Here is a 26,755-nt window from a genome sequence, read left to right as displayed (position 1 = left end):
TGAGATATGAGTAAAAAAAAAAAAAGGCATGTCAATTTCATATCTTGCATACAATAACACTGTGAAAGGTTTGAACAGGGCCCCAACCACCATCTAATTTAGTATTTGGCTCTGTGCGAATTTGGCTCCAGGTCAAATGTATCTGCAAAGGAACCTTTTTATCAGATATAGGTCTTAGAATCTTAGCAAAAGCATTGCGTTTAATGGATTTGGTCACTTATTTGGGGCCCACATCAAATACATCATGATGTTAAAGACTTGAAACCTTATAGCTACAGCAAGTATCTGAGTGAGATAATGGTGCGAAGGCTTCCGGTATAGTCCACTAGGTGGCGGCAGTTCACGATAAAATTACAATCTTTTTAAAATTTTCGTATCCGTAGCAGATGAGGCATTTTACGTATTTTTCCCCATACAATTCATAAATAGTCATACCGATAAATACTTATTATTCTATAGGTTCAACTATGTGAAAAATGATTTCGACGATTATGCTGAAATGTATAGCTGTAGAGATTGGGTCCAGATTTTGATGATTCATGAAATGAAATGGTTCTGCGTTAAGGCCTATTAACCCTGATATTTTCTTATTATTTTTTTAAATAATTTAATTTTGATTCCTTGGTAGTGTAGGGGGCGAGGGCTCTAGATATTAAATCAATGTATTTATAAGTTGTTGTATGGTTAAGTATTGCATAAATAATATAAGAGCCAAGTGTACAGATGACTGTTTATTTAAATTGAATAGCATATGCGTACAAAGTTTCTACAAAGCTATAAAATATCTAACATCATACTTTTAGCCATGAAGAAGAAAAATCAAAAACATATACACCAACCAAAGATCAGACCCTGTGCAATACCAATAGAGACCAATCCTAAACGCATCTCTGTTTCTTCTCAAAATTGGATAAACATTATAATATCAAAGATATACACAACATCTGTAACAAACATTGTCACCTCTATACAAAGTAATTTATAGAAAACATATCCTGCAAAGGTACTTTCAAGGCCATATTGGAGTTAAGAGATAGAATTTGTATAATGGGCAATAGGTGGTTTTGAAAAGTTACAACCTACTAGCACTCGAGACGAAACGGGACGAGACGTTATTGACAACAAGAGACGATAATGATTAATTTCCTTGTGAAAAGCACACAACACATTACAGCTTTATCCACTTGAACCAAACCAGGCAAACGCGTTTGCCTTACATTTTTTTGCACATTAGCCGTCATGTTGTGTGGACATACAGACTCTACAAGTGACTCTGCTGATCAGACAGAATGTAACCAACTTATATATAGTTCTTAATATCCCGACGCAGAGCTGCTCATTGCGTTACGTTTTAGTGTTCGCTATTCAGTGATTATCTAATGTGGAGTGGTAATGTAATGGCAGACAGACAGACTCCATTGAAGCAGTGAGCTACCTTAAACAGGTCGATAAAGCGACACGGTCCAGACAAGCAGTACTTGTCTGGTTGGAGACCCCGTCTAGTTCTCCATTCACAGTATATCACATAATGTATTTCAACCAATTCATGGTGCTTCAAAACAGTATTAATAGGAATCTATGCCCAGCGATTTGAGCCAGGGCAGAATACACACACGTCGGGTACATGACGCAGAGCTCCAGTGTTCACTGTGCTTCCATGCTCCTGGATGACATCAATATATGCTCAGTGTTAATTCTGACACCTGCCCGCCATTACACATTCAGGCTGCCACAATGAGGAATACTTCACATTGTAAATAGGACTGATTTCCCCTTCGAGGGAATGCCGGTGCAGATTTTCTCAATATGGATCTGTAGGCACATAAAGCAATGATGCTTTATGCGCCTACAAGACTGCCTGTCTTGTTAATGTTTAAAGGTGTTAAACTGTGTTTGTTCGGGCAATATTAAACTGTGAATTCGGAAAAAAATTGATGTCACCATGGAATTTCCTCAATCTTATAACATCTTAAATCTAGGCAAAGTCATATTATTGTGGCTTGGTGGTTCTATAAAAGGTGCCATGCACTCAGCGCGTTCTCTTCAATTACTAGGGATTAGCCACGATGGATGGCTCCATGAGGTCTTGTTATTGCATTGAGATATTCCAAGTAGGTTACATATTTCATTATACGGTTGGCAAGAGCATCCAATTAGCATATATATACACACAGGAATATTGTATTAAGGCGGGAGTTACATATTTAACCCTATGGCAACCACATGGTATGAATATACCAATAACTATAACTATGGGGACACGGTGGACGTGGAACCAGTAACATCATTAAAGAAAACATTTCCATGTGAACAAAGCTTACTGAGAACGTTTCTGAATATTATGTTAACATCTAAAGGGTTGATTTGTAGTTGAGGCGTTTTCAAAAGCATACAGCAACACCTGAAAAGCGTTTCCTAACAGAAGGCACTTGATGGTATGTATAACCTCCGTTTGTGTTTTTTTTCTTAATAAAGGCAAAGTGTTTTCATATATCAACAGTCTTGATTATAATAAACTGCACCATTAAAACATTCTCTGTCCATATTGATAGGATCTAAACATGTGGGAGCTGTTGGCATGGTGACCTGGCGTACAATAGGATGGAATGTAGAGGGTGACGTTGCCATGATACAATCAATGTGACGCAAGCCTTCGTCTGTCTGCCAGTGTGTTGGGAATTATTAACATATTGGTTTCTTTCTTTGGTGCCATGTTATGGGAAACCATGAGGGGAAATTTTGTTTTAAATAAGGAGCCTGTATAATTATTGCAGGTGTAGGAAATGCATTGAATTTCTCCAATCAGTTTATACCAACGAGCATGTATCCTTTTGCCATGTATCACAGTGTTTCTCCATGGGAGTGACCATAGGATGTAACATTTAATAGGGGTTGATAGTTTTTATATTTAGTTAACTAGCTTTCGGTCTAGTAACAAAAGAGAACAGGGCGTAGCTATTAAGAGTAGGAATAATTCATTCTTATAGATTTGTAACAAAATTAGATGGGTTTTATACACACATTTATATATATATTTGTATATATATTATTGTCAACGTTTGCTTGTTAGAATGTTTTTGTAAGCAAAAGCTACAATAAAGGTTGTGTATTTCTTTGGGATAATCCTTTTTGTGCAAGAATGTGCCTCACAACTTTAAAGTATACACCACCGCTATCCATACACAAACAATAATGTCGTCACCACAGCTCTGTTAATAAAGTTATTCTCTACCACAGCTCTTCATTAATGATACATAGGGTCTGATCTTCAATCTTGTTTCAGTGTCCGCACAGTTAACACACACACACACACACACACACACACACACACACACACACACACACACACACACACACACACACACACACACACACACACAACACCATACACTTTGAGCGAGGAGGGCCTCGGGCATGTTTGACTTTCTTGTTCGTCTTTACCTACGCAGAAGTGCCATCCCCTTAGCAGACAAGTTGCAGTGGATGGAGTAACGACTGTGACGGAGATAAGGCCAGCCCACTGGGATCGACACTAGCCACGTATGGCTAGTTGCTTGTGTCTTCACAAAACCTGAAACGTCACATTCCCTGAAGCGCAAAAAAAAAGCCAACAAAGTAATATCAGCACAAACCAGACCTGGATCGTAGAGCATTTATGGCTGCGTTACCAGCACCCCTTTCGCAAACAACGATCCCCTGCGTCAGGAAACCTTCTTAAAAAGTGGCATAGCGTCCGGCAGGCTCACCCTGCCGTGTCTCGGGTAATCGGTAAACTACAGCCTTAGAGTTCTGTCGTCAATGCGGTCAAAGGTGGACTGCTGGGTCGTCTGGGTTTCGGAATGGCAGCGGTTGGGAAATCGCAGCCGGCTTGCGTCTGAGAAGTCACCGACGACCATGTTAGTGGTTTGAAAACGAAGCGCGCGTTCCCTCACACACATCTCCGGGTCGGCCGCTCAGAGCCGGGTGTCCCGGCGGAGGTGGTCCCCGAGGACGGCGGGTTATTCCTTGATGAGGCGGTAGATGTGGTGCTGGGCCCCGTGCTCGTTGTTGGAGACCTCAAAGACGCACGCCATGCACAGCAGCGTCTCCTGCGTGTCCCTGTTGCTGACCACCTGCAGGGCCACACGGACGCGCACACACACGGTGAGACCACACACACACGACTCACTCAGCTCATAATGTGGACGGTATATATATGCTGTGCATGTTAAATACACACACACACACACAAACATAGATGGTATCCTCACCAGTAGAATAGTGAAGTTCTCCAGCACACTGTTCATCATGTATTTTTCGGGCAGATGTTTGAGTTTGTGTATAAAGTTAATCATGTATTCACACATCGGGGATCGGTTGATCCTGTAGACGAAGCGGCCGTTTTCGAATCTTGCGTACTCAGTCTGGGGATAGGGAGAAATCAAAATGACCCACGAAACAAATCCGTTCAGAGGGTGAATGAATCTTCTTCATACAAACATGCCATGATAGTTCTATCAAATGATACAGGGAAAACATTTATTTCTGGTTGTTTCTGCAGGGTTTTCAAAGTTTCACCTAACAGTGTTCTGGTAGCTGTGGTCTGACTCATCTTGACCTGGACTCACCTCAACCTTCTCCACGACCTGCTTCCCGAAGGAGCACACCTTGGTGGAGCAGGTGATGGTCATGTTCTCGGAGCTCTCGTACTGGCTGGTGACGCCGTAGAACGCCGTGGGGTCCTCCTGCACGTTGTAGCTCAGGTCCGCCTGTAAGGACCAAGACAAACATGCACATTTAATACAGATTCACTAGAGAACTACGCATAATAGAGTCACGTTTGCTAGTGTAAAAAAGATCGTGTGCACCATAGGCGCTTTGCAGACGGTATTGTGGTTATGGAACACAACACATTTGCCTCAACCATTTCCAATTAATTTACTAAACTCAATCCTTTATTCTCCTTTTTGTTTTTCGCTCAAAAATAATGATTTAGTAACATGTAAGAAAATGTGTTCATTAGGCCACGTCTGGTCTAATAACCAGATTAATTCAGTGCATTCAATTAAACCTAGTCGGGCTGCACACACTCAAATACACACCAATTTGTTTGATTTAAAATTCGGAAGCCTTTGTACAATCTTTTTGTGTGGAAAAAAACTGCCGGGTTGAATTTCTGGACAGTTTGTGCCCCGACAAAGTGAGCTTCCCAGCTCCACTGGCCGGATTAAGGTGGTGGATCAAGCGGGAGCATTCTTGCATTGTGTTTCGTCATTGGAGGCTGGAAAACATTCAATGGTGGCAGTACGAGTACACGGTGCACCCTGATTACAGGCTGGGGAAAAGTGGAGACGCATTTGTGCATTGTGTAATGAGTTCTCAGAGGAGAACAGACAGGCCTAAGGACACACACACGCGCACACCCACCCACAATGACAGCATGTAGGAACCTGTGAATTTAGAAAAAAACGGCACATTTATTATTGAACAACCAACTGAAAGATGAACCCAGGTCTATGCTTAAGCCTTATTGGTCTGCTCTAGGGCTCAAGGCAGTGCTGCCTCCTGGTGGAGTCTGCACCAGAGATTTTGGTGAAAGAAAGTATCAACGGTTGGCTTATTCTAAGAGACGGAGAGCAAGAAGCATAGAAATCATGAAAAGGCACCGAGCGACGTGAGGATGTCCTGGCGTAGCTGACATGGTCAAAGTCTTTGCAGACAAACAAAGCCAAGCACAGCCAAGGAGATAAGGAGAGAGAGAGGCAGAGGAGGAGGAGGAGGGGGAGGAGGAGGAGGAGGGGGGGGGAGGAGGAGGAGGAGGAGGAGGAGGAGGAGGAGGAGGGGGGGGGAGGAGGAGGAGGAGGAGGAGGAGGAGGAGGAGTGGGAACAACAGAAAGAGACTTTCCACCCTCTCCCTCACTCTCACCTGAGTCAGGAGGAGAGCAGGTGTTCAAACAAAGCCTGTGCCACTGCTGTCATCAACCCACCACCCTCTAACACACACACACACACACACACACACACACACACACACACACACACACACACACACACACACACACACACACACACTCCTACACACACACACACACACATACACACACACACACATACAAACTCAGGAGGGAGGGGCCAACTACGCCAACCCCCTCCATTACCTATGTGCCTTCAAACAACACACTCCACCCAAGCACCCCCCTCCCCCCACACGACACACCCTGCAGTGGAGCTGGGGAACCAGTGTGTGTGTGTGTGTGTGTATGTGCGTTTGTGTATGTGTGTTTCTTGTGTGTGTGTGTGTGTGTGTGTGTGTGTGTGTGTGTGTGTGTGTGTGTGTGTGTGTGTGCGTGCTCACCCAGAACTTGATGAGGTAGAAGGCTTCCTGCGGCCCCTTGGCGAAGAGCTCCTTCAGGCCCCCCTTCTTCTCGGGGAACTTGTCGTAGATCTGCCTGATGTCCACGTACTCCAGCATGGGGTCGCTGTACCGGGGGCTGGTCTGGCCGATGTGCACAAACAGGTGCTTGTTGTACGGCTGCAAAGATCAGGGATGTACATTGTGTTACGAATTGTGCATGTGTCTGTGTGTGTTTAACACGGAACAAAACCCTCCCACCAATGCGGGATACCTAAATGTATAATGCTTATAAAATTGTATAAGTAAGTACGATTTGTTGTATGCATGCAATACATGATAATAATTGTAATCAACAGTACTCAAACAGTGGTGGAAGGTTTGTGATTCTCTATCAAAATCAGCCTTCATTTTTTGGTTTGAGGTTGAGTGTGTGTTTGTGTGTGTGTGTGTTTGAGGTAACGTGCATGCATGCGTGTGTGTATTTGTGTGTGTGTGTGTGTGTGTGTGTGTGTATTTGAGGTTAGAATTTATCTATGCGTGTGTCTGTGTATGCGTGCGTGCGTGTATGCGTGCGTTTGTGCGCGTGTCTGTGTATGCGTGCGTGCGCGTGTCTGTGTATGCGTGCGTGCATGCATGTATGCGTGCGCATTCCTCACCGCCTCCTGCTCCCTCTGCGTCTCCAGGAAGGAGGAGATCTCCACCAGCCGCAGCTTGGTGGTGCCGATGGAGCGGCCCTGCCAGGCGGGCTCCCGGTGGGTCTGGGCGGCCCCCGTGGGCTCGTAGCCTGCATAGCACCAGAGAAGGACCTCGCTTCACAAACGGCCGAATTACGCACAAACACATTACGCAACTCGTCTTGGCCCGTCGAAGGGCGGCTGCATAGCATCCTCCAGCTGAACCTTACACAAGCTGTGAGGTCAGATCAGAAATCTCACTGTCTCAAACTCGCCCAGAATGCACGTCAAGCATGATTCCGATAGATATATTTTGTTTTCGTAGTTGCAAACGAACGAAGTGCAATGGTAAAAGTGACGAGTTGGTGATAAATCTCGGTCACAGAGGTTGTCCCACAATCCTTACCAGACAACTGTCATTTTCAAAAACAAGAAAAATACCTTGTTTCCACTATCCAAGAAAGTTTGCTTCTTTACAAGGTGGTTACAGTAATCAGATTAATCATAATACTATCTCTAGTGATAACTCTAACACATCCAGTTATCTGGTGTAAAACAACACGCTGTTTTCCTCCACTGTATAGTTTGAATAACCTGTTTCTCTTCTGCTGCCAACTTCCCCATGGGGACAATAGAGTGTCTTCTAATGCAATCTAATGGAGCCTAATGTAATGTTATTTAATCACATATTCTGTCGTTGCAGCTTTACAGTAAGAACTGCCATTGTCTCCTTGTGAACATGCAGAATGCTGAGCTGTATTTAAAGACAGCCTCACTTTCCCCCTTCCTTTTCTCATTTCAAGTGATGTTATTCCCTTCTCAGTCAGCTAGGCCAAAAACAATTCCAAGAAAGATTTTTAAATCCAATTCTAATCAATGCAACTTCCTCTACAGAGATATAAAGGCAAATCAACACGTCCACACTGCCCAGCGTAACGATTCAACCAATGATATCGACGTTTCTGCTCCCATTCATATAAATGGTGCTAGCCTGTTGGACTAGCACAGCTGGATAGCGTCTGGCCACTTCGGCCTGATCCAAATAAGCCAATCCCCTCGAACATTTATCTTGCTTTAAATCGCCCACTACACTTGAAAATAAGCCATAAGGCAAATGCTTTGAAAACCATTTGCCGTTTAAAATAACAATGTGATTCTCCATAGTCATCATTTAAATAAACATTCTGATATACGAAGAACATTAAAGTTCCCGCTGAACCCAAATAGTGCATATGCACCACCGTAGCGGATATACAGAATGTCATCCGCATTGAATGTCACCCGTCAAGAACACTTCTTCCACTGTGTGACCTCCCAACGAGGAAAAAAATAAAAAAGAAGAAGAAGTTGCAGTGCCCGCGAGTCCCCTGGGGGGGCCCTGGGACCACCCGGGGGGGCCGTATTCAGGTGTTGCAATGCGCCCCCGCTGTGAGCGGGAGGGGAAATGAGAGGGAGCCGGGACTGGCTATGCGGCGAGGTAAATAAAAGGTCATGGTGCCGCGGTGTGCGCCTCTCTTACCTGAGATGGTGGTGGTCCCTGCTGTCTGCACCGGGTAGGCTTGCTGAGAGTACGGCTTAACGCTGACAGAGATAAAGAGGAGGCCAGGTAGGAGGAGACATAGAGCGGGGGAGAAGGAGAGGGAGAGAGAGAGAGAGAGAGAGAGAGAGAGAGAGAGAGAGAGAGAGAGAGAGAGAGAGAGAGAGAGAGAGAGAGAGAGAGAGAGAGAGAGAGAGAGAGAGAGAGAGAGAGAGAGAGAGAGAGAGAGAGAGAGAGAGAGAGAGAGAGAGAGAGAGAGAGAGAGAGAGAGAGAGAGAGAGAGAGAGAGAGAGAGAGAGAGAGAGAGAGAGAGAGAGAGAGAGAGAGAGAGAGAGAGAGAGAGAGAGAGAGAGAGAGAGAGAGAGAGAGAGAGAGAGAGAGAGAGAGAGAGAGAGAGGAAGAGAAATAGAGAAGGGAAGAAAAAGAGAAATAAATATTTGATGGACATTGTTACTGGGCCACATGATGACCTAAATGGGTGCAACAGCACTATTTCATACTATTTGAAAGCCCGCTTTCTGACAGCAATGACAGTGGGAGATCCAGGAGGTCCAAACCTTCCCACACTATATCATACTAAAGATAATATAACGATGCAATAGCCCAATTTACTGGCACCACGTGGCCACTGTTATTGGAATCATACAGGTGTCACCGGGAAGGTTTCATTTTACCTTTATCTACATTTCTACATTCATTTGACCGCAAAATATTTGAATCATTTCACTATGGACTTCGGGCCCTTCCCAATCGCATCAAAAGTAATGTTAAGTTAACGTTCAATTTTGGTGAATCTAGAGTAGGAAGGAGTAAACAGTGTGTGACCTACTCTTCAGTGGTAGAGCTGGACTGGCCTCCAGGAATCATGCCCTGCCAAAGCTGTAAAAAAAGAACACAGAGTACATCATCAGATTATATACCTTATAATAACAATATACCTTGGGTACTCATAGAAATAGCCTAATATCGCTTCTGTTTATTTCGACTCACCTTATTGGAATTTTTATTTTTGAAACATCTAGTGAGGTGGATGTGCGTGAGTGCGTGCGGCGTGCGGCGTGCGTGCGTGTGTGTGCGTCTCTCACCTGTGCGTTGCTAGGGAAGCTGGCCCTGACGATGCCGGGCAGCAGTTTGCTGTGTATGGCTGTGGCCGAGACGATCTGGGCCGAGGACATGGCGGAGATGCTCTGCAGAGCCTTCTCTTTAGCACTGTGGTCCTGGGACGACACGTTAACCGCATTAGTACAGGGATTCATACACACCATGTGCTGCCACCAGGAAACCACTATTCCTTGAGTCAATCGAGTGAAAATGTAATGATATAAAACACAAACATTAAACATTGAGAGCTATAGGTTCAGAAATGCATGTGTATTTTGTTGTTTTGCTGAATGCTAGGGTGGGCAGTTTGGAGAAACGAGCCAGAGTAAGCTTGATTTTAAAAGTACCCAACCGAAAAAATATCGCCGCTCCCTTCAGGCCTCCCTCCAAAGCCCCTCCCCCTAAACATGTGACCAGCACACTAGCTTTAGAACCAGGGCTGCCTTACGGGAGACTCCAGTCATGCACAATGAGTACTGGGGCAGAGTGCTAGCAGGTAGCTGTGGGTAAGCACACAGGTAGCCATCCAATCAGTTCATTTGGGTCAAATTACATGATTTTGGATGGGTTTATAACTGCTTTTAGTATTTTATTTATTGACTGCCCTCGGGAAGTATAGAGATTTTAAAATGATAATAAATGGTCTACTCTAGCTTTAAACATTAATAAGTGAGTGACAGGTGATAAAGCAATTATTTCATTTAGTGGACATAATCAGGTAAGGGTCCTCTTACCTTTAGCTTGGAGTGAAACTCCCTGGATTTCCTGCGAGCGAGGACCTGGATGTGGCTGGACACCTGGGGAAGACCACAGAAAGGAGAGGAGTAATTAGGAGAAACAAAGAGCAAGCAGGACGGAACAAACACTAGGTTGCTATGGCAATTTCAAAGGCCGCCTGCCTTGCTAAAGGGTCATAAGCAGTATAAGGGCTTTAGTGGTTTATTTGTCTTCCTGTCCCATGTTGATCCAAACCCCCTAGGTGAATTGTTCTACAGCCAAAAGGTTTTGTCTGATATTAATTTAATTAATTTAAAGCTTACCAATTAGTGTTAAGAATCAGATTTTTGAAGAATCACATTCTATCTAATCACTAATTAGATATTATTACATTATTGTATACATAGCATACTATATATTATAATCAATCCTTTTGAGGCTACATAGTACATAAGAACATTAAAGCATCCATTGAGTCACCTGCTTTCGGGTCCGCGTCTTGCCTGTTCTGAGTTTGATATATCTTGCTATGAGTTCATTACGACCTGAAGCAAAAAGAGACAAAAAATACTTAACACACCGTAATGAAACACATCCACACACAGCCAGGGACGGGCAGAGGAGCTGCTATAGGCACCATAACCTCCAGACATGCACATTCATAGTATAATTATAATTACCAATAGTCCTGAATACATGCCTGCATGTGCACACACACACACACACACACACACACATAAACACGCTCACACAATGGTCCTGCATACACATGATTCAACAATACAGGCATTCATGTAGACGAGCTGTCCCTCTGATTAAAAGGAACCAGCAGGCCAGCTGTACACCCGCTCACATACACACACACACAAAATTCACCCTATTCAATGGAGAGCACAGCAAAATCAGCATGACCTGGCTAGTAGATTACCGAGAGAGCGAGAGAGAGAGAGAGAGAGAAAGAGAGAAAGAGAGAGAGAGAGAGAGAGAGAGAGAGAGAGAGAGAGAGAGAGAGAGAGAGAGAGAGAGAGAGAGAGAGAGAGAGAGAGAGAATAAAAAATAAAGGGTGTGTGAAGATTGAGGACCTTTAAGCAGCGCATTACATCGCTGCAATAAGAACTGTGTACGGGTAAGTGTGTGTGTAATTTGTGTGTGTAATTAGCCAACTGTTTAAGTGATTTTAGTCTAACATTATTTCCACTCCCCATTAGTCCAACATTATTTCAGCTCCCCAACAGATTGTTCTTGGTGACTTGGCTCCCCTGCTCTCCTGCTCTTAATGTAGGCAGAGTATGGAAGTCAGGCCAGCTGGCCCCGCGATGGTCAAGATCAGCACAAAGCCAAAACCTCCACACACTACCCAAAAGACTCGCAACAATAGCCTTAACTAACTACCAGATGGTGCTTGTGTGTGTGTGTGTGTGTGTGTGTGTGCGTTCTATGTGTGTGTGTGTGTGTGTGTGTGTGTGTGTATGTGTGCATGTGTGTGTGTGTCTTTCTGTGTGTGTGTTTGACCAATTCAATCTGAGCGAGATAGGGAGCTTAGAATGATACAAATCTACAGCTCTATTGCAGGTGTTTTCCTTCTAGCAGTCAAATGCAGCAAGGGACAAACACCCACAACCAACACACATTTGCACAAACACACTTACCCCTACACATGCACACACACACGCCTACACACACACACACACACACACACTCACACACACGCACCCCTACACACACACACACACACTCACACACACGCACCCCTACACACACACACACACACACACACACACACACACACACACACACACACACACACACACACACACACACACACACACACACACACACACACACACACACACACACACACACACACACACACACACACACACACTCCTGGCTGCGGAGGGTGACATCTGACTCCAGAGGGGCCAGCTGGGCTTTCTAGGAGGCTTAACGGTAAATTATCATCCTTCACTAACCCTGCGGCGTGCACGCACTCTAACACACAAGCCCCTGCATGCACACACTCACACACACACCCATCTGCTAAAAACCTTACCAACTTTCCAATAAACATCTCTTTCTCTAACCCACGATTCCTCCTTACTCATTCTCTGACGTTCTAACCCCCCCCCCCCCCCCCCCCCCAGAAGGCTCCCCCCTGACGGTACTGGGCAGGCCTAGACTCCCCCAGTTCACCCCCTCCTCTTTACACACCACCCGCCCAAAGAAAGGCATCATGGCCGAAGTCGAACCATGAATCCCTCCAAAGTATCAAGAAAACTAAAACGGTTGAAATTCTCTAAAAATACAAAATGTGGCTTCTTCTCAAAACACTGGACAGGCAGTCTTGCAAACTGGTGAAAAATCGAATTAGAATCAGCAGTAAAACATGAGATGGAGCCAGAGAGCGTTAAAGGGGTTGTAAATAGCCTGTTTCTGCCTGTGCGTGAGGTTCTGAAGGACTCCTGAACCCTGGAGATTTGTTTGGTCTGAGTGAGGAGAATTACACCTTCAACGTCATCCATCGAGTGATGGTGCCACGATTTAGCAGGATTCAAGACTCAGGCCTTGGTCAACAAGACCGAGGTTGGCAGTTTGGCGGCAAAACAAATTGGGCTTCAAAAGCCCCCAGTGTGCACAAGCCGGCTGTCAGAACCTTTCGAAATTGGCGCACAAAGATGCTGGACAAGCCATCGCTACCATTATTGGTCAATGATCTTTCATGCTATTTTGGGCTCTTTCTGACTGCTTGCCTAGCTCCAGTCACAATTATTCGCCAGTCGTCTCTGTAGTACAAGATACTGGTTTTGTGTTAGGTTCTAACAGTAAAACCACAAATCTGTCAAATTGAAGTCATGTATCACATTGAGCAAGCGTATTTAACCAGGCTTGATAAATGTAGCATGGATATCTGTAAAGTCTTAAGTATTGCAATGTACTGTTTTGTGTGGGTGAACGCTACCAGAAACAGTTCTTGGTTAATGGAACTAATTCATTTATAGAAAGATAAAGATTTCATGAACATTTGTATTTATATATCACAGCATTTTTTGCCATCTCTAATAGATTGACCCGAACTGCAAATAAAAATAACCAATATTGGATAAACATCTGAAAACATAAATTTATTTTGAATACCTTCATCGCTCTTGTTTTGACCAACCAATTCCACCATATAAATGATCCACCAAAATGATGGAGAGCGCGATATTAAAGGAAAACCTGCAAGAATTCTTTATTCTTTTAATGTCTCTGCCTCTACCGCATCTTCAACCCCTCTCCGCTGAATTTTAAGTCACTTGACATTTGGTTGAAACAAGAGAATCCCCCCCCCCCCCCCCCCCTACCAGGAGGCCGCCAGCTCAGGCAGTCAGCCACACTTCCAGTGTGTGTTGGTGTAACGGGAAAGGAGAACATGAAAGCCTACAAATGTGTGTGCGCTCTAACCCACACACATTTTTTTTTTTGAAAAGAGGGGCGGGGGGGGGGGGGGGTACATCCTGAGTGAATCCGCAAACATGCATTGGATTTTTAAAGGGGAAAAAAAATATCAAAGGCATGGTTAAAATGCATAATGCCACGACATGCAGGACTGAGTGTACAGGCAAGTGGAGTGACGCGTGCATGGAGGTTTAGTGCACGGCTAGTCCGTGAGACATGATCCCCACAGGAGCTCTGGATGCTCTGAAGAAGGAAGGATGCTTCTGCAGCAGTTAATGACATCGCAAATGCCACGAATGACAGCGGTGTACAAGTGTGAGCCGTCAGGTTAGGAAGACTTTCTCACAGTTATTCTCACAGTGGTTGCATGTCAATACTGCTTGTTGTACTGATTTCCCGGTCAATTAACGCTCTGTCGATTTATTAACTCAAACTGGAATACATGTGAAGGGGAGCTCTCAAACCCCTTGCCTTAACCCCTTTCCCACGACAAGATGTCAACATCTCCCAGGCGAACACATTGCAAAGATTTCATGTGAGCAATTGTTTCTATTCTGACTCACGGTTAGAGAGGACCAGAGTTAGGATTGACAAATCGATGACTAAATAAAAAGACCAAAAACATGATGTTCACTAGCAGGTTGAAATGGCCCAACTGTCCAAAAAAGTCTGGTAGTCAGAAGAACTCATACTTCACAGTTGGCTAAAGAGGAGTAAAGTAGTTTCCCAGAGAGAAAGAGCAAGAGAAAGAAAGAGGGGAGGGGGGGGGGGGGTGATGGAGGGGGGCGCAGCTGGTGGCAGCCAGAGGACCATCTGTTCCCCTCTCTAATAGTTCACACTAAACACACACACACACACACACACACACACACACACACACACACACACACACACACACACACACACACACACACACACACACACACACACACACACACACACACACACACACACTTGTTCTCAAACAAAAAAAACTATCTCTGTCTCTCCCTGTCTCTGATGTTCCTAGCAAAGCTCCATTAGCTCCCTGTGTCTCTGACACGGGCTGCCTGTGAGGCTACCAACCCGTCCTTCCTTGGTGACGGGTTGGTAAACAAACACGGGTGCTATGTATGGATGCTACACTTTTCACCACTTTTAGGGACTCAATAAATAAGAATCAAATATAAAAAGACATAGAAAAGGGTATTGCTCCCAATAAACACAGAATGCGGCACACGGATTACAACACAAAGGTATAATCTAATCTTCCTGGTTTCCAACTGAAAATAACAGTTGGAGACAGGGATCAAACAGAACCATAGAAAAACAGAAGACCCCCCCCGCCCGAGCCATAACAGTGGGGGGGTGGGTAAACAGATAAAGAAGCAGCAGAGCAATGTCACCGCAGTACTCACCATACATCTTCCCCTCGTCAGACAGTATAATCTTCCTCCTTCCACAGGGGGGGTAGATGGCCAGGGCCTCCTGGAAGCTCTGCTCGATGTCTGGGCTCCAGACCCCCTCGGGGTCCCCGTCCATGGTCTTGTCTCCCCCGGAGTCGCTGAGGCCGTCCATGTCCTCCCCGGGACTCTCGCTGCCACTCCAGCTGCCGCGGTCCATGGTCGCTGCCTTACAAAACCCGGCCAATGTCTACCGCTGCCCAAACGCACTGGCGATGCCAAACGGCGTCGGTGCTGCGGACTGGGGCGGGTGAAGGCCGGGGACAGAGGCTGTTTTGTTATGCTGGTTATTCTTAGTGTCCGACAAAGCAAAAAAAAATGGTACGCTAGGGCACACAACTTTTGGGGGCAAACAATAACCAGTGATCGCTGGCCAATGGACTTCTGATTGATGTGAGCCAATGTTTCCCCCCTCTGGTCAGAGCGAAATGCAAACCTAAGAGAAACAGAGAAAAAAAAAGGGAATACTTTGATTACATTGACATGAGACGGACCTAATCAAGCAGCGCCAGATCCCTGGGAGCCGAGGCCTCTTAGCAACGTCAGCCTCCAGCGACCAATCATGATTATGTTTCACATGCCGCTCGACATGGAAATATCAGTGCACACAGTCGCGCAATGTTGTCAAGGTCCTTGTGTTCAAAATTCAAGGCGACTATCTCTGGTCTACTCATTGATTTTGGCAAGCGTAAGGCATACTGAAATGACATCTCACTATGGTCCTCTCATCTTTTTAATTAATTGGAGACAGGGGTCTATGTGGGATTAATGCAATTATGTGTATGTGTTGTGGAGAACCTGTGTATGTGTGTAGAGTTAGGTTTATGGTGATGTAGGACCAAGGATGATCATGGGACTAATGGACTTTTCCTGGAATGGAGTCCCAAATGTATTTACAGTACACTGGCAATGTACTCACATGTCTCTGAATACAAATGTAATTACATTTGAGCAAATGCCTTGACACGTATTTCCCCCACTGTCCAGTTGTGTTAAGATCAAACTTATACCAATGCCTTGACCTGAACATAGACTGTAGCATCCTGAAGTGGTGTGGAATTAGTATACAGGTGAGAAACGCAGCTGACATATAAACGGTAAGCAGCGGTTCATCAAGGGATTCATTTTTACTATATAAGAAAATGCACTGGGCTTGGACTCACAGCTGAATCCCCAGAGATTGTATTGTATGGTTTTGCATTCGTCGCTCTTGTTCTTTGCTAACCCCCCCCCCCACATTCCCTTCAGAGGCTTTTTTAAACAAACAAGGATTCATTCATCCCATGGGCCTAACTGCAACACACCGGCAGCATGTGTTTCCTCCACTGTGTGTTTGTCTAGGCCATTAGGAAGGGAATATGTTAGAATCCCTAAAACTAATCCAAAGAACCGTTTTGTCCATAAATGGATGTTGTGTTTCAATGAAAATTAAAAAGTAAACCCACCCTAAAGGAAACGTTGATTAATTTTTTATAACAGGAAACAATGAAGGCGATGCAATGCTCCCAACAATCCTGATGTAGTCCTTCTAAAAATCTATTTCTAACAGGACACATTTTGTTAAGAAGAGTTGAGGCAATTCTCTGACGCAGCTAAACACAAAACTGCGAGCCCAACTAAAAGACAGACAGAGAGAAAGAGCAAGAGACAGAGAGAGCTGGAGAGCAAGAGACGGAGAGAGCAAGAGCAAGAGACAGAGAGAGCTGGAGAGCAAGAGACAGAGAGAGCTGGAGAGCAAGAGACGGAGAGAGCAAGAGCAAGAGACAGAGAGAGCTGGAGGGCAAGAGACGGAGAGAGCTGGAGAGCAAGAGACGGAGAGAGCTGGAGAGCAAGAGACGGAGAGAGCAAGAGCAAGAGACAGAGAGAGCTGGAGAGCAAGAGACAGAGAGAGCTGGAGAGCAAGAGACGGAGAGAGCTGGAGAGCAAGAGACGGAGAGAGCTGGAGAGCAAGAGACAGAGAGAGCTGGAGAGCAAGAGACGGAGAGAGCTGGAGAGCAAGAGACAGAGAGAGCTGGAGAGCAAGAGACAGAGATCTATGGCCTGCGTGGCTACTCCCTTCATACCCTGATTACACTCGCTCCCTCTCTTATGGTAATCTTCCCTCCCTCCTCAGATCCGGGGCCACTCCAGCCAGGACCACCAGGCCTGGCAGTGTTCTCCTGCGGGGGGCTGCAGGAGAACAGGCTACAGGCTCTCTGCCACACTCCTACAGCTGTGTTGGATCTCAGCTACACTACAGCCGTGTTCAATCTTGTCCACTCGGGTGTCACCTTCAACCTCCATTGCCTTCCATATTCTGTGTGTGTGTGTGTGTGTGTGTGTGTGTGTGTGTGTGCGTGTGTGTGCGCACCAATGTGAGTGTGTGCCTGTGTGTGTGAGAGTGTGCGTGCGTATATGTGTGTGTGTGTGTGTGTGTGTGGTGTGTGTGACCCATGCCATCAAAACCCATGCCAATGGGTTTTGATGAAATGTAATGATACACACGTGTGCTTGGGTCACCAGAGGCATATTGCGTGTGTGTGTGTGTGTGTGTGTGTGTGTGTGTGTGTGTGTGTGTGTGTGTGTGTGTGTGTGTGTGTGTGTGTGTTGGGTCACCCAGGGATTTTGTTGGTTTGACAAGTCGACAGTATTATCGCAAGCCTTTCTGTCGTTCTTTTATTTGGACCACTTCACAGCATCTGTTTCAACCTCTTCCAGCACACAAACACACACACGGTTTTGAACAAGAGGATTGTCTCTATAATCCTCAAAACAAACATTGTTCCACTTTACCCTGTTTTGCCATGCTACGATCCGTTCCCAAACAGTCCAAATACAACCACAAACATTTCTAGATCCATGCACTTAATAAAAAAAACATTACAATAATAGAGTGAAACAAAAGCACAAATGATAAAAAGGCAAATGAGTCCAATGCGAAAAATTTGCTTTTGGATGTCTTTCCCTCCTGTACTAATGTAAATATGGGGATACAGCCTTTTTTTACTATGCAGGACCATTTTTATTTTGCCCTTTTGTTCAATCATGACAGATTTAAAAACTAGAGGAGTATAAAAAGTCATTTTAAACCAGGCATAATAACCCAACTATATGACATAATTAAACAGTAACACAATCAGTTTAATCAATCAAGTCGGTCAAAAATGGTATTCCCATTTAAAAACTGGTAATACTTGTGATTCTAAAAGGTTTAGCTGATGTCCGTCCCAAAACATTAGATACAAATTAGCGACAAATTGTTGAGCATCTAACAATTCATCTTTTGTATTGATTTTTAATGAATAGAGTGCAAATAAGAACTGTAAAACCTTTCAGGCATTTGACATACATTTCTGAGGCCTCTTGTGATGCATCCAGATAAAAAGTGTTTTGTGTATTTACTGATTGGCTGGTTAAAGATACTAAATGGGATTAGTTTGTGTTTGTGTTGTATTATATATGTATGAAAATCCCTAATAGTTAATCCTTCACTCATAATCTTGGCGTGCCTGTAGTTGTGTTTATCTAATGCTTGCAAACAAAGCTCTGATGAAAGCATATTAAAATCTAGAAAGATTGTGCTCCACTAATTAAATTGCTATCAGCAAGGCTTGACCCATTTGCTGGCTTTTTGCATTCACTCATTCATTGTTTCTGCAACTTGAGAATTTTCTCCATTGGGAGGTTTCACTCCATCATGACAATGATTGATAAAGACCAATATATATGATACGTCACATGGGACAACTGACTGATCTCAATTTTAACGCATACAGAACTTCATAAAACACACACACAGACGCAAACAGAGGTTGTGTCGTACTCTTATACATTTAAATACATTACCATTTGTGCACGTACACACACGCGCGCACACACACACACACACACACACACACACACACACACACACACACACACACACACACACACACAGTAAACTTGGGAGCTCCCAGATGCAGAAATAGATGCTGTGGAAATGCTTATTAGAATGTTCGTTCAATTAATGCTGAGTCCGACACACATTCTTCGTTGATGAGGGTATTTTTCCTAGCAATACACATAGATTAAGGTATGTAATGCCAACTGCACAAGGATGTTTGAAAAAAAGAAGAATACGACAGACTCGTCTCACTCACATCTGGCAAGGAAATAAATGTTATACAGACCACACTACCGGGAACACAGTGGGAAACCTCAGTCACGTCCTCATGACTAATCTAGCATGAGTCTCAAAGTCGAATTTTCCACACATTTCCATCCTTCAGAGAAATCATTAAAATTCTATATAACATAAGAAAAAAACAGCTTGTAGACAAACGTGTGTGTGTGTGTGTGTGTGTGTGTGTGTGTGTGTGTTAGAGAGCTTGGTTGTGTACGGTGTGTGTGTGTGATTGCTGTGTGCCTATGTGTCTGTATTGTACGTGTGTGTGTGATTGGTGTGTGCCTATGCATGTGTCTGTATTGTACGCGTGTGTGTTTGGTGTGTGCCTATGTATGTGTCTGTACGGTGCTTGTGTACTCGTGCGTGTGTGCATGAGTCACTCTAGAAATCAATAAACATGTTGCTTTGATCTAACACTGATAGAAGCCGACACCCGCTGTCCGACTGTGTTGTTTCTTAGGTTATAACATGAAGCATTCAATTGCTACCTATGTCGTCCCGTTAGAGAATAGCTAGATGTGTGTGTAAACCAACTGTTATCTTTCTATTCACTTTGGTCTCAATGCAAGGAAGCTGTACAGAAGTGGTTTGACGACTTCCTGGTCCCTTCTTGTCATGGCCAGGAAATCCCATACAAACCCTGAGTGGTGAAGGAGCCATCTGCTGGCCCCGCCCAACTTCATGTGTTCATAAATGAGTGATACCAAACAAGTGATACCAAGTTCAATTAAATTGACTAATACACTAATGGGGAAATTTGGTTACATATAACAAGTGTGTATTATTACTATAATATCATAAGGGGTAAAAACATTTAAAAAGATTATAAATATACATTTCAACAAAATATCCTAGACTATCAAGCTTAACAAAAAGGTAGTTTGACTTCACCAAAAATAATTGGTGAACACTCTCTCTGCTTATATATAATTTACTATATTTCCACCCCTTGATTCAACTGCCTGTCTGTCTGTCTGTCTGTCTGTCTGCCTAAAAGCAGGAAATCAGTTCCATTGGCCCAACAGACCGAGAATACAGGCAGGCAAGCCAGCACAGGCTCCACTGCCCCTGCAGCCAGCTCCCTCCCCTCCCCTCTACCCTAGTAACCCCCATCCCCCACCATGTCCACTCTCACCCCCCAACCCTGGAGGCCCCCTATTGTTCCCTTGTTCCCCAAACAACCCCCCCCCCCACCCCCCTCCCACCCAAGCCCAGTACCCCATGTCACCCCCCCCACCGGCCCCACAATACCCCACCCATACCCCCTCCACAGCCATACAACGGTCTTTCTAAGGACCAGGATACACCCCACTCTGATTCCGGCGACTGCGCAAACGATGGGGGGGCTACTAGGCAAGCAAAATTAAAATTGTCTGCATACTTGGGTGTTTTGCAAAATGTGCATCTTTCTTTGAGGTCTAAGTGCTGTATCTGCTGGAGGGCAGTCCTGAATCCTTCTCCACCCGTTACAAATGCGTACACAGATGTCTTGGAACAGTTCTTATTTCTTCCTCAGCTGTTCTGGTCAAACTATACAGCAGAAAAGCTCTGTTTGTCTTTAATATCTATTTTGTTTATATTCATTTTAAGTGATATGCTTTGTCTGAATCACACCGGTTAATTCAGGTACTGCACCTTGTGGACAAATCAAGTCCATCAGAGGGCATACATCCTAGCCAGCTTGTGTACTTTCATCGAAAATGTTATTCAAGCCCTCAAAAGATCATATTATTTTCTTAAAAAGCTTGGACTACAATCACAGCAGAGGACTTTGACTTTTGTCAACCACGCGTCCCTTTCCCTCCTTTCTTTAACACGCTTGTGGTTAATCAGGGGGAATTTGCCGCTTTACCGAAACGATGAGCGTGTGCATTTGGGGAGGGGGTGGCACGTGTCAACACAAGGAACGACTGAGTCATGGGTTTGGTTTCACATTCAAACATGATCAATTATACAATACCACGTTAGAAGTCAAAACTAGTGACACTGAAAAGAGAGTGAAATAGTGCATTTTTAGTGTGCCATTGTCGATCAAAACCAGCAGCATGTGATGTTAACCTCCCATCACCTGTTCATACTCTACCTCTTTTTACTGATATCATACAAATGTGCTTCATACAATGATATATCTTTTTTAAATAAACTTCTTCACATCAGGCCTCAGCAATAGCTAATACAAAATTGTATAAGCTGTGTAGAATTTCTGCCGTGCTCCATAGAAACAAGGTAACAGATGATACTGTGTAAAAAAACAGAAGGGAAAGAAGCAAACATCCGTCCGAGGCTCCAGCATATTGCAACAGCATGAACATGAATGCGCACACACAACACACACACACACACACACACACACACACACACACACACACACACACACACACACACACACACACACACACACACACACACACACACACACACAGGCAAAGACGAAAGCACACACAAGCCATATGGTGTGTCTTGGACTACCGAGCGACGCCTGTTGCTGCCATAACAATGGGCCTGCCTGCTCTGGACAGCGAGAGGCAAACACGTACACACAGACACAGACACAGATACACACACACACACACACACACACTCACACTCACACTCACACTCACACACATACACACCAAATGGTCATTAGTCAGTCTGCACTGGGAAGGCCTAGAACAAATGCCTTGGTTTACATTCTGCCCCCTCCTCCTTTTTAAACACACACACACACACACACACACACACACACACACACACACACACACACACACACACACACACACACACACACACACACACACACACACACACACACACACACACACACACTCTCTCTACAGGTGCATGGAGCACTCAAAACAGATGTCAATGAAGTGGAGGGAGAGGGATGAGGGCGGGGAAAACAGACAAAAGCTTTGCACACTTTCTGGACACTGTTAAAACAATTAAGAATCTGACCGGGAAAACTCAGTGCACAGGTGTACAGGCCTAAAGCACATAGAGCTACACGCATGATTTATCCAGGCTGATAGTTAGAATAGAAAGGTGTGCATGTGTGTGTGTGTGTGTGTGTGTGTGTGTGTGTGTGTGTGTGTGTGTGTGTGTGTGTGTGTGTGTGTGTGTGTGTGTGTGTGTGTGTGTGTGCGTGTGTGTGCGTGTGTGTGTTGAAGAATGGGGGACAATAATCATAAAAGCAAAGAGAATACATAATTCTTATTCTGCCCAACGTTTCATTATCTCTAGAATTTTAATTACTTTTAATGATGCACTGAACAAAAAGGAAAGCTTTCCCTTCAACGGCATTAATACAACCTATTTGTACTACTCAATGTTCTATAAAATGTTTTGTACAAAAAACTAAGTAGGCTGCTGGCATATGTGTAGCAGGCCTACATCATTGTCAATTATTCATCATGAAACGACCAAAGACAGAACGTTGACAAAGCAAAGTATTTAAAAGGGGGTTATATCCAAATCGTTTTAAAATTTCTGCTACAAAAACGAATATAAAATACTTTTTTGTTTTACTATGGTTGTACTATAAAATAAAATCAGTTTGTACGTTGGATTTTTTTATTATTTACATTTAAATTAACCATTCAGGAATTACAGAATCTCAATGGGGCCAGATGTATATTTCGATAAGTTTTGCGTACTCAAATAAGCTGCCATGAGTACCTCCTATAAACACTATCAACACGGTGTGGCGGTGTAATATGGTGTGAAAAGGCAACTTGGTGGAGCGGTTTCCTGTGGCCTAGAGAGCGCCAGCCCTGCTGTATGGAAACCCGCCGATGCAACAAGTCCTCCATTCACTTGGAGCTTTGTTTAGCCGCCTTTCAGCTGCGTACAGCACCTTTCAATTGGCTAGCGACAACACAATAATGGATTTCAAACGCATACAGTTAACATACATACGTTCTAGGTATATATATAACGTAATGTCGAACGCGATAGGATAAAATACTTCAAAATTTGCAAAACGGGTCGGATGTTTTTGGGGGAAGAGATAGGTGATGTGCCTAGTCGACATCATTCCCAAATCAGTCGCTTAAAAGCTCCGTGCCCGACTAGTAGCCAACAAGCTGGTGAACAGTACCTCCAGTAAATATCAATAATGTTTTTCTTTCAATGAAGTGAATATATAGCCTAAGATATTTTTCGGTTTCTATTCGGGTCAACATTTCCGTCCGAAATAGATTCAACGTTAGTGAATTATCCGGGGAAGTGTTGACTGTAGCCTACGGGCTCATGAACTCCTTGGGAACTTACCTTAATTCAAACGTCTCCTTAATAATATATGTCACCCTCTTTCTCCGCGAATTAATGTTGATACAGCATCAGGAGGATCTTGGCTAACTCCTACAGGTTTTGTTTTTGCTAGATCGGGCGGTCCGGATGTGTAAAGTGGCTTCGTATCTTCAGGGATGCGAAATATGCGCGGAATGAGAGCAGGAATGGGAACAGGAATGAAATGAACGCAAAGATTGAGTTAGCGGGGCGGGGTAATAGTGGCGTCACTCTGAATGTAGTGAGATGGGAGGATGGGTGGAAGAGAAGAGAAGAGAGGGTGGGGGCCAGGGGGTAGGTGGAAAGGGGACAGACTGTATGGGCTGCATTTAACAAAAGAACAGTGGTGAGCCTCAACTCAATTCAGAGAAAGAATGGTCATAGGACCCTAATGCGGACAAGAAAGACGCCATGCTTAAGATAATGAAAAAAACATTTATTCAGAAATATAGTTTTCATTTAAGAAATTACAGCTGCCATTTGACTTCACAACTAGTACAAATACTTTGACTATGTGAGGAAATTCACAATATCAAAACGAATATGTTAATAGCAAAGTGTACATGTAAGTAGTTAATCATAACTACAAAAATGTAGGCCTTCTTATTTGTAAAAGAAAATTGTAGTGTCATCAAAATCAGCACCCTGACCATGAAGTCCTTTTGTGTTTGAATTCAGTGGGCAGCGCATAAAGGAGTTGTTGTTTACTACTAAGCTCTACCCTGTCTTAGGTTTCAACCCCTTAGGCATTGGCAGACTGTCATCTCCCCAGAGGGAGGGGCCATGATATAAAACAAACACAGATATGGCTGGGTCACAACCTGAACTGGCTACTGCAACATGACACCACAGCCAGGCCATCCAGCACACAAGAATTCCACACCTAGTGTGGACATGTGTATGTGTTCGTGTATGTTAGTGAGGTGGAGAGAGAGTGAGAGAGATTTTGTGCTCCATTCCATGTACATTAAATGGGTCAGCATTACAGAATTGTTTGTATTATATATATTTGTTGTTAACATCACTAACACACGAAGACACACAGCTTTACAAAAGAGGTCAGAGGTTACTGGCTTGCCGCTTGTTTTTGTCTGTTAAAGGTATGTTTTTGTTTATTTTGTGGGGTAAAACAGTTGCCCCTGACCACTGCTTTTGCAGTTGAATAGATTTAAAAAATGCAACAAGTAGGAAGGATCTCTAATATTACTAGAAGGAAAAAACAACATTCCTACATCAAACTAAAATGTAACTAGATGTGGAGTGAAAATATTTTTTTATTTAGAGGCCTTTATTTGCCCAAATACTCTCTGATGCAACACATCTACATTATTATGGGCTTTGACGTATTTTTATCATACTTTTGTGTGAGTCCTGATACGTTATTAAGTAAAGTTCTGCTATGCATAATGTCCATATATATATATATGAACTACAGCTCCCTGTTCTTGTATGCCAGCTAAGCAGGGAAACAGATGAGCATGAGAAACATGGTTTAGATTAGACTCTGAGTATCAGGACGACGACAGAACACAAAAGAAATCACAAAGCAGACTGGACCAATTCCAAGGGAAGCAGCAAGTCACTATTCAAGTTTACAATAAAACATCATGCTAGTAACTACAAAGACATTGACACAAGCAAGAGCTGCATCAGCAAGGTTCCAGTAAGAAACAACAGGACTGAGGGCAGAGGAATAGGAGTTGGGAAACAAGTGCTTGTTAAGGAAATGATATTAATTACATAGTACATCTTAGATGTACTATGTAAAACATTTGTTATTTCAGTGTTCATTTGTACATGAAGAATGAAATCAAACACATTGCATTGCAAACCAAATGTGACATTGTCAAGCGATAAAGGCTCAATTAAATGACTAAATGACCATTATTGAAATTATAATTATATATGATTAAAAAGCAGTTATGCAAAATTTGAACCACATAAACCTTCAGCTAATGGATGAAAGACGACGCTGGACCACAGACACATTGGGTCATACCAGCAGAGACAGCAGTAGCAGTCTGTTCTCTTACTTCGCTCTCTAATAAGCTTGGACTGCACTCTCCATCCTGCACCCCAACTACCAGAACTCAAACTGCTGAGCACCAGACCACAACGTTATCATATTCAATTCAGGGTGTCCTCGAATTTAACCTTTTTCATTCTGCCAATAAATCCCTTTGAATCTGAATCAGGAATATAAAAAGAGGGAGACAGAGTTGAATGTGGGGGCTGTTTTATCAACACTATTGGAGAGAATAGGACCTGGCCACGATTCCATATGGCATCTGTGACATTTATTTGACAGTTGGAGAGTGTGAGGACCCATACAGAGGAGAAAGATAGCAGGTAAGATAGGGGTTGGTCTTCTGCGTCCCGGAGACTTTATCTCAGAGACGATCAAGCCAGAAGGGGGAAGGCGAGGGAGGTTGAGCCATAATTCTTTTAATTTTCTTTTGTGCGCATATATACTAATTAACTTACTGGTCAAACGCCACAGAGCAAACAGAGACAGTTCTTTGGTGTAACACTGACATCCTCAGCCGCTGAACCAGACCTCTTGCTGCTCCCACTCAAGGTTATTAATTTAGCTGTTAGGAGCAAGGGCAAAATACCCTGTTTTTATGTTCATTCATTTAAGGGAATAGCCTCTAACCCAAGGGGAAACTGTTCATTCATCAGGAAAGTGAGAGTGATCGGTATTCAGCAATTCCACCTTTTCTCTAATGGAATCTCTTTATGTCATCACTTAATATTCCCTGACAAACTTTCAACAGTAAGCATCAGATTAGCATGTCAAGGGGATACATGAAGCAACTTCATCCATCCAAGGGTGAAATTATGAATGAGTTATCAAAACAAAACAAAATTATGATTATGGATATAAAATGTAATCCATGCTTGATACGTAATATGAAAAGCATTTTAAATTCCTTTTGGATGATGCATTCAGAATTAATTTAATACATTTCTTATTGTGACATATTAACTCGTTTATTTATATTGTCAACAATTATATATTTATATCATGTCAAATTACAACTTCATGGAATTCTTCAATGGAAGAATTGCATTTCACACACTCTCTCTGAAGTGTGT

At 43.7% G+C, this 26,755-nt stretch overlaps 1 protein-coding gene across 1 annotated transcript; it reads right to left on the bottom strand.

Annotated features, from left to right (window-relative positions):
* Positions 1 to 718: 718 nt before the first annotated feature.
* LOC132464542 (transcriptional enhancer factor TEF-1-like) lies at positions 719 to 23,880 on the bottom strand. The gene is made up of 12 exons (XM_060060980.1): positions 23,639 to 23,880; positions 15,199 to 15,679; positions 10,844 to 10,908; positions 10,381 to 10,443; positions 9,631 to 9,762; positions 9,375 to 9,424; positions 8,528 to 8,589; positions 6,991 to 7,118; positions 6,335 to 6,511; positions 4,608 to 4,748; positions 4,251 to 4,403; positions 719 to 4,112 (listed from the first exon to the last, which is right to left on the bottom strand). Exons 2-12 carry the CDS (start codon positions 15,401 to 15,403, stop codon positions 3,999 to 4,001), a joined length of 1,290 nt encoding a protein of 429 aa, XP_059916963.1. The 5' UTR covers positions 15,404 to 15,679; positions 23,639 to 23,880; the 3' UTR covers positions 719 to 3,998.
* Positions 23,881 to 26,755: the final 2,875 nt, after the last annotated feature.

Source organism: Gadus macrocephalus, chromosome 9 (genome assembly GCF_031168955.1).
Source record: "Gadus macrocephalus chromosome 9, ASM3116895v1".
NCBI lineage: Eukaryota > Metazoa > Chordata > Actinopteri > Gadiformes > Gadidae > Gadus > Gadus macrocephalus.
This window is presented reverse-complemented; position numbering and strand designations above follow the sequence as displayed.

Coding starts and splice junctions, on each gene's coding strand:
- LOC132464542 (XM_060060980.1), bottom strand. CDS start 15,403: ATGGACCGCGGCAGCTGGAGTGGCAGCGAGAGTCCCGGGGAGGACATG. Junction 9,763..10,380: donor AGTTTCACTCCAAGCTAAAG/GTAAGAGGACCC, acceptor GTGTCGTCCCAG/GACCACAGTGCTAAAGAGAA. Junction 8,590..9,374: donor TCCAGCTCTACCACTGAAGA/GTAGGTCACACA, acceptor TATCTCTGTCAG/CGTTAAGCCGTACTCTCAGC.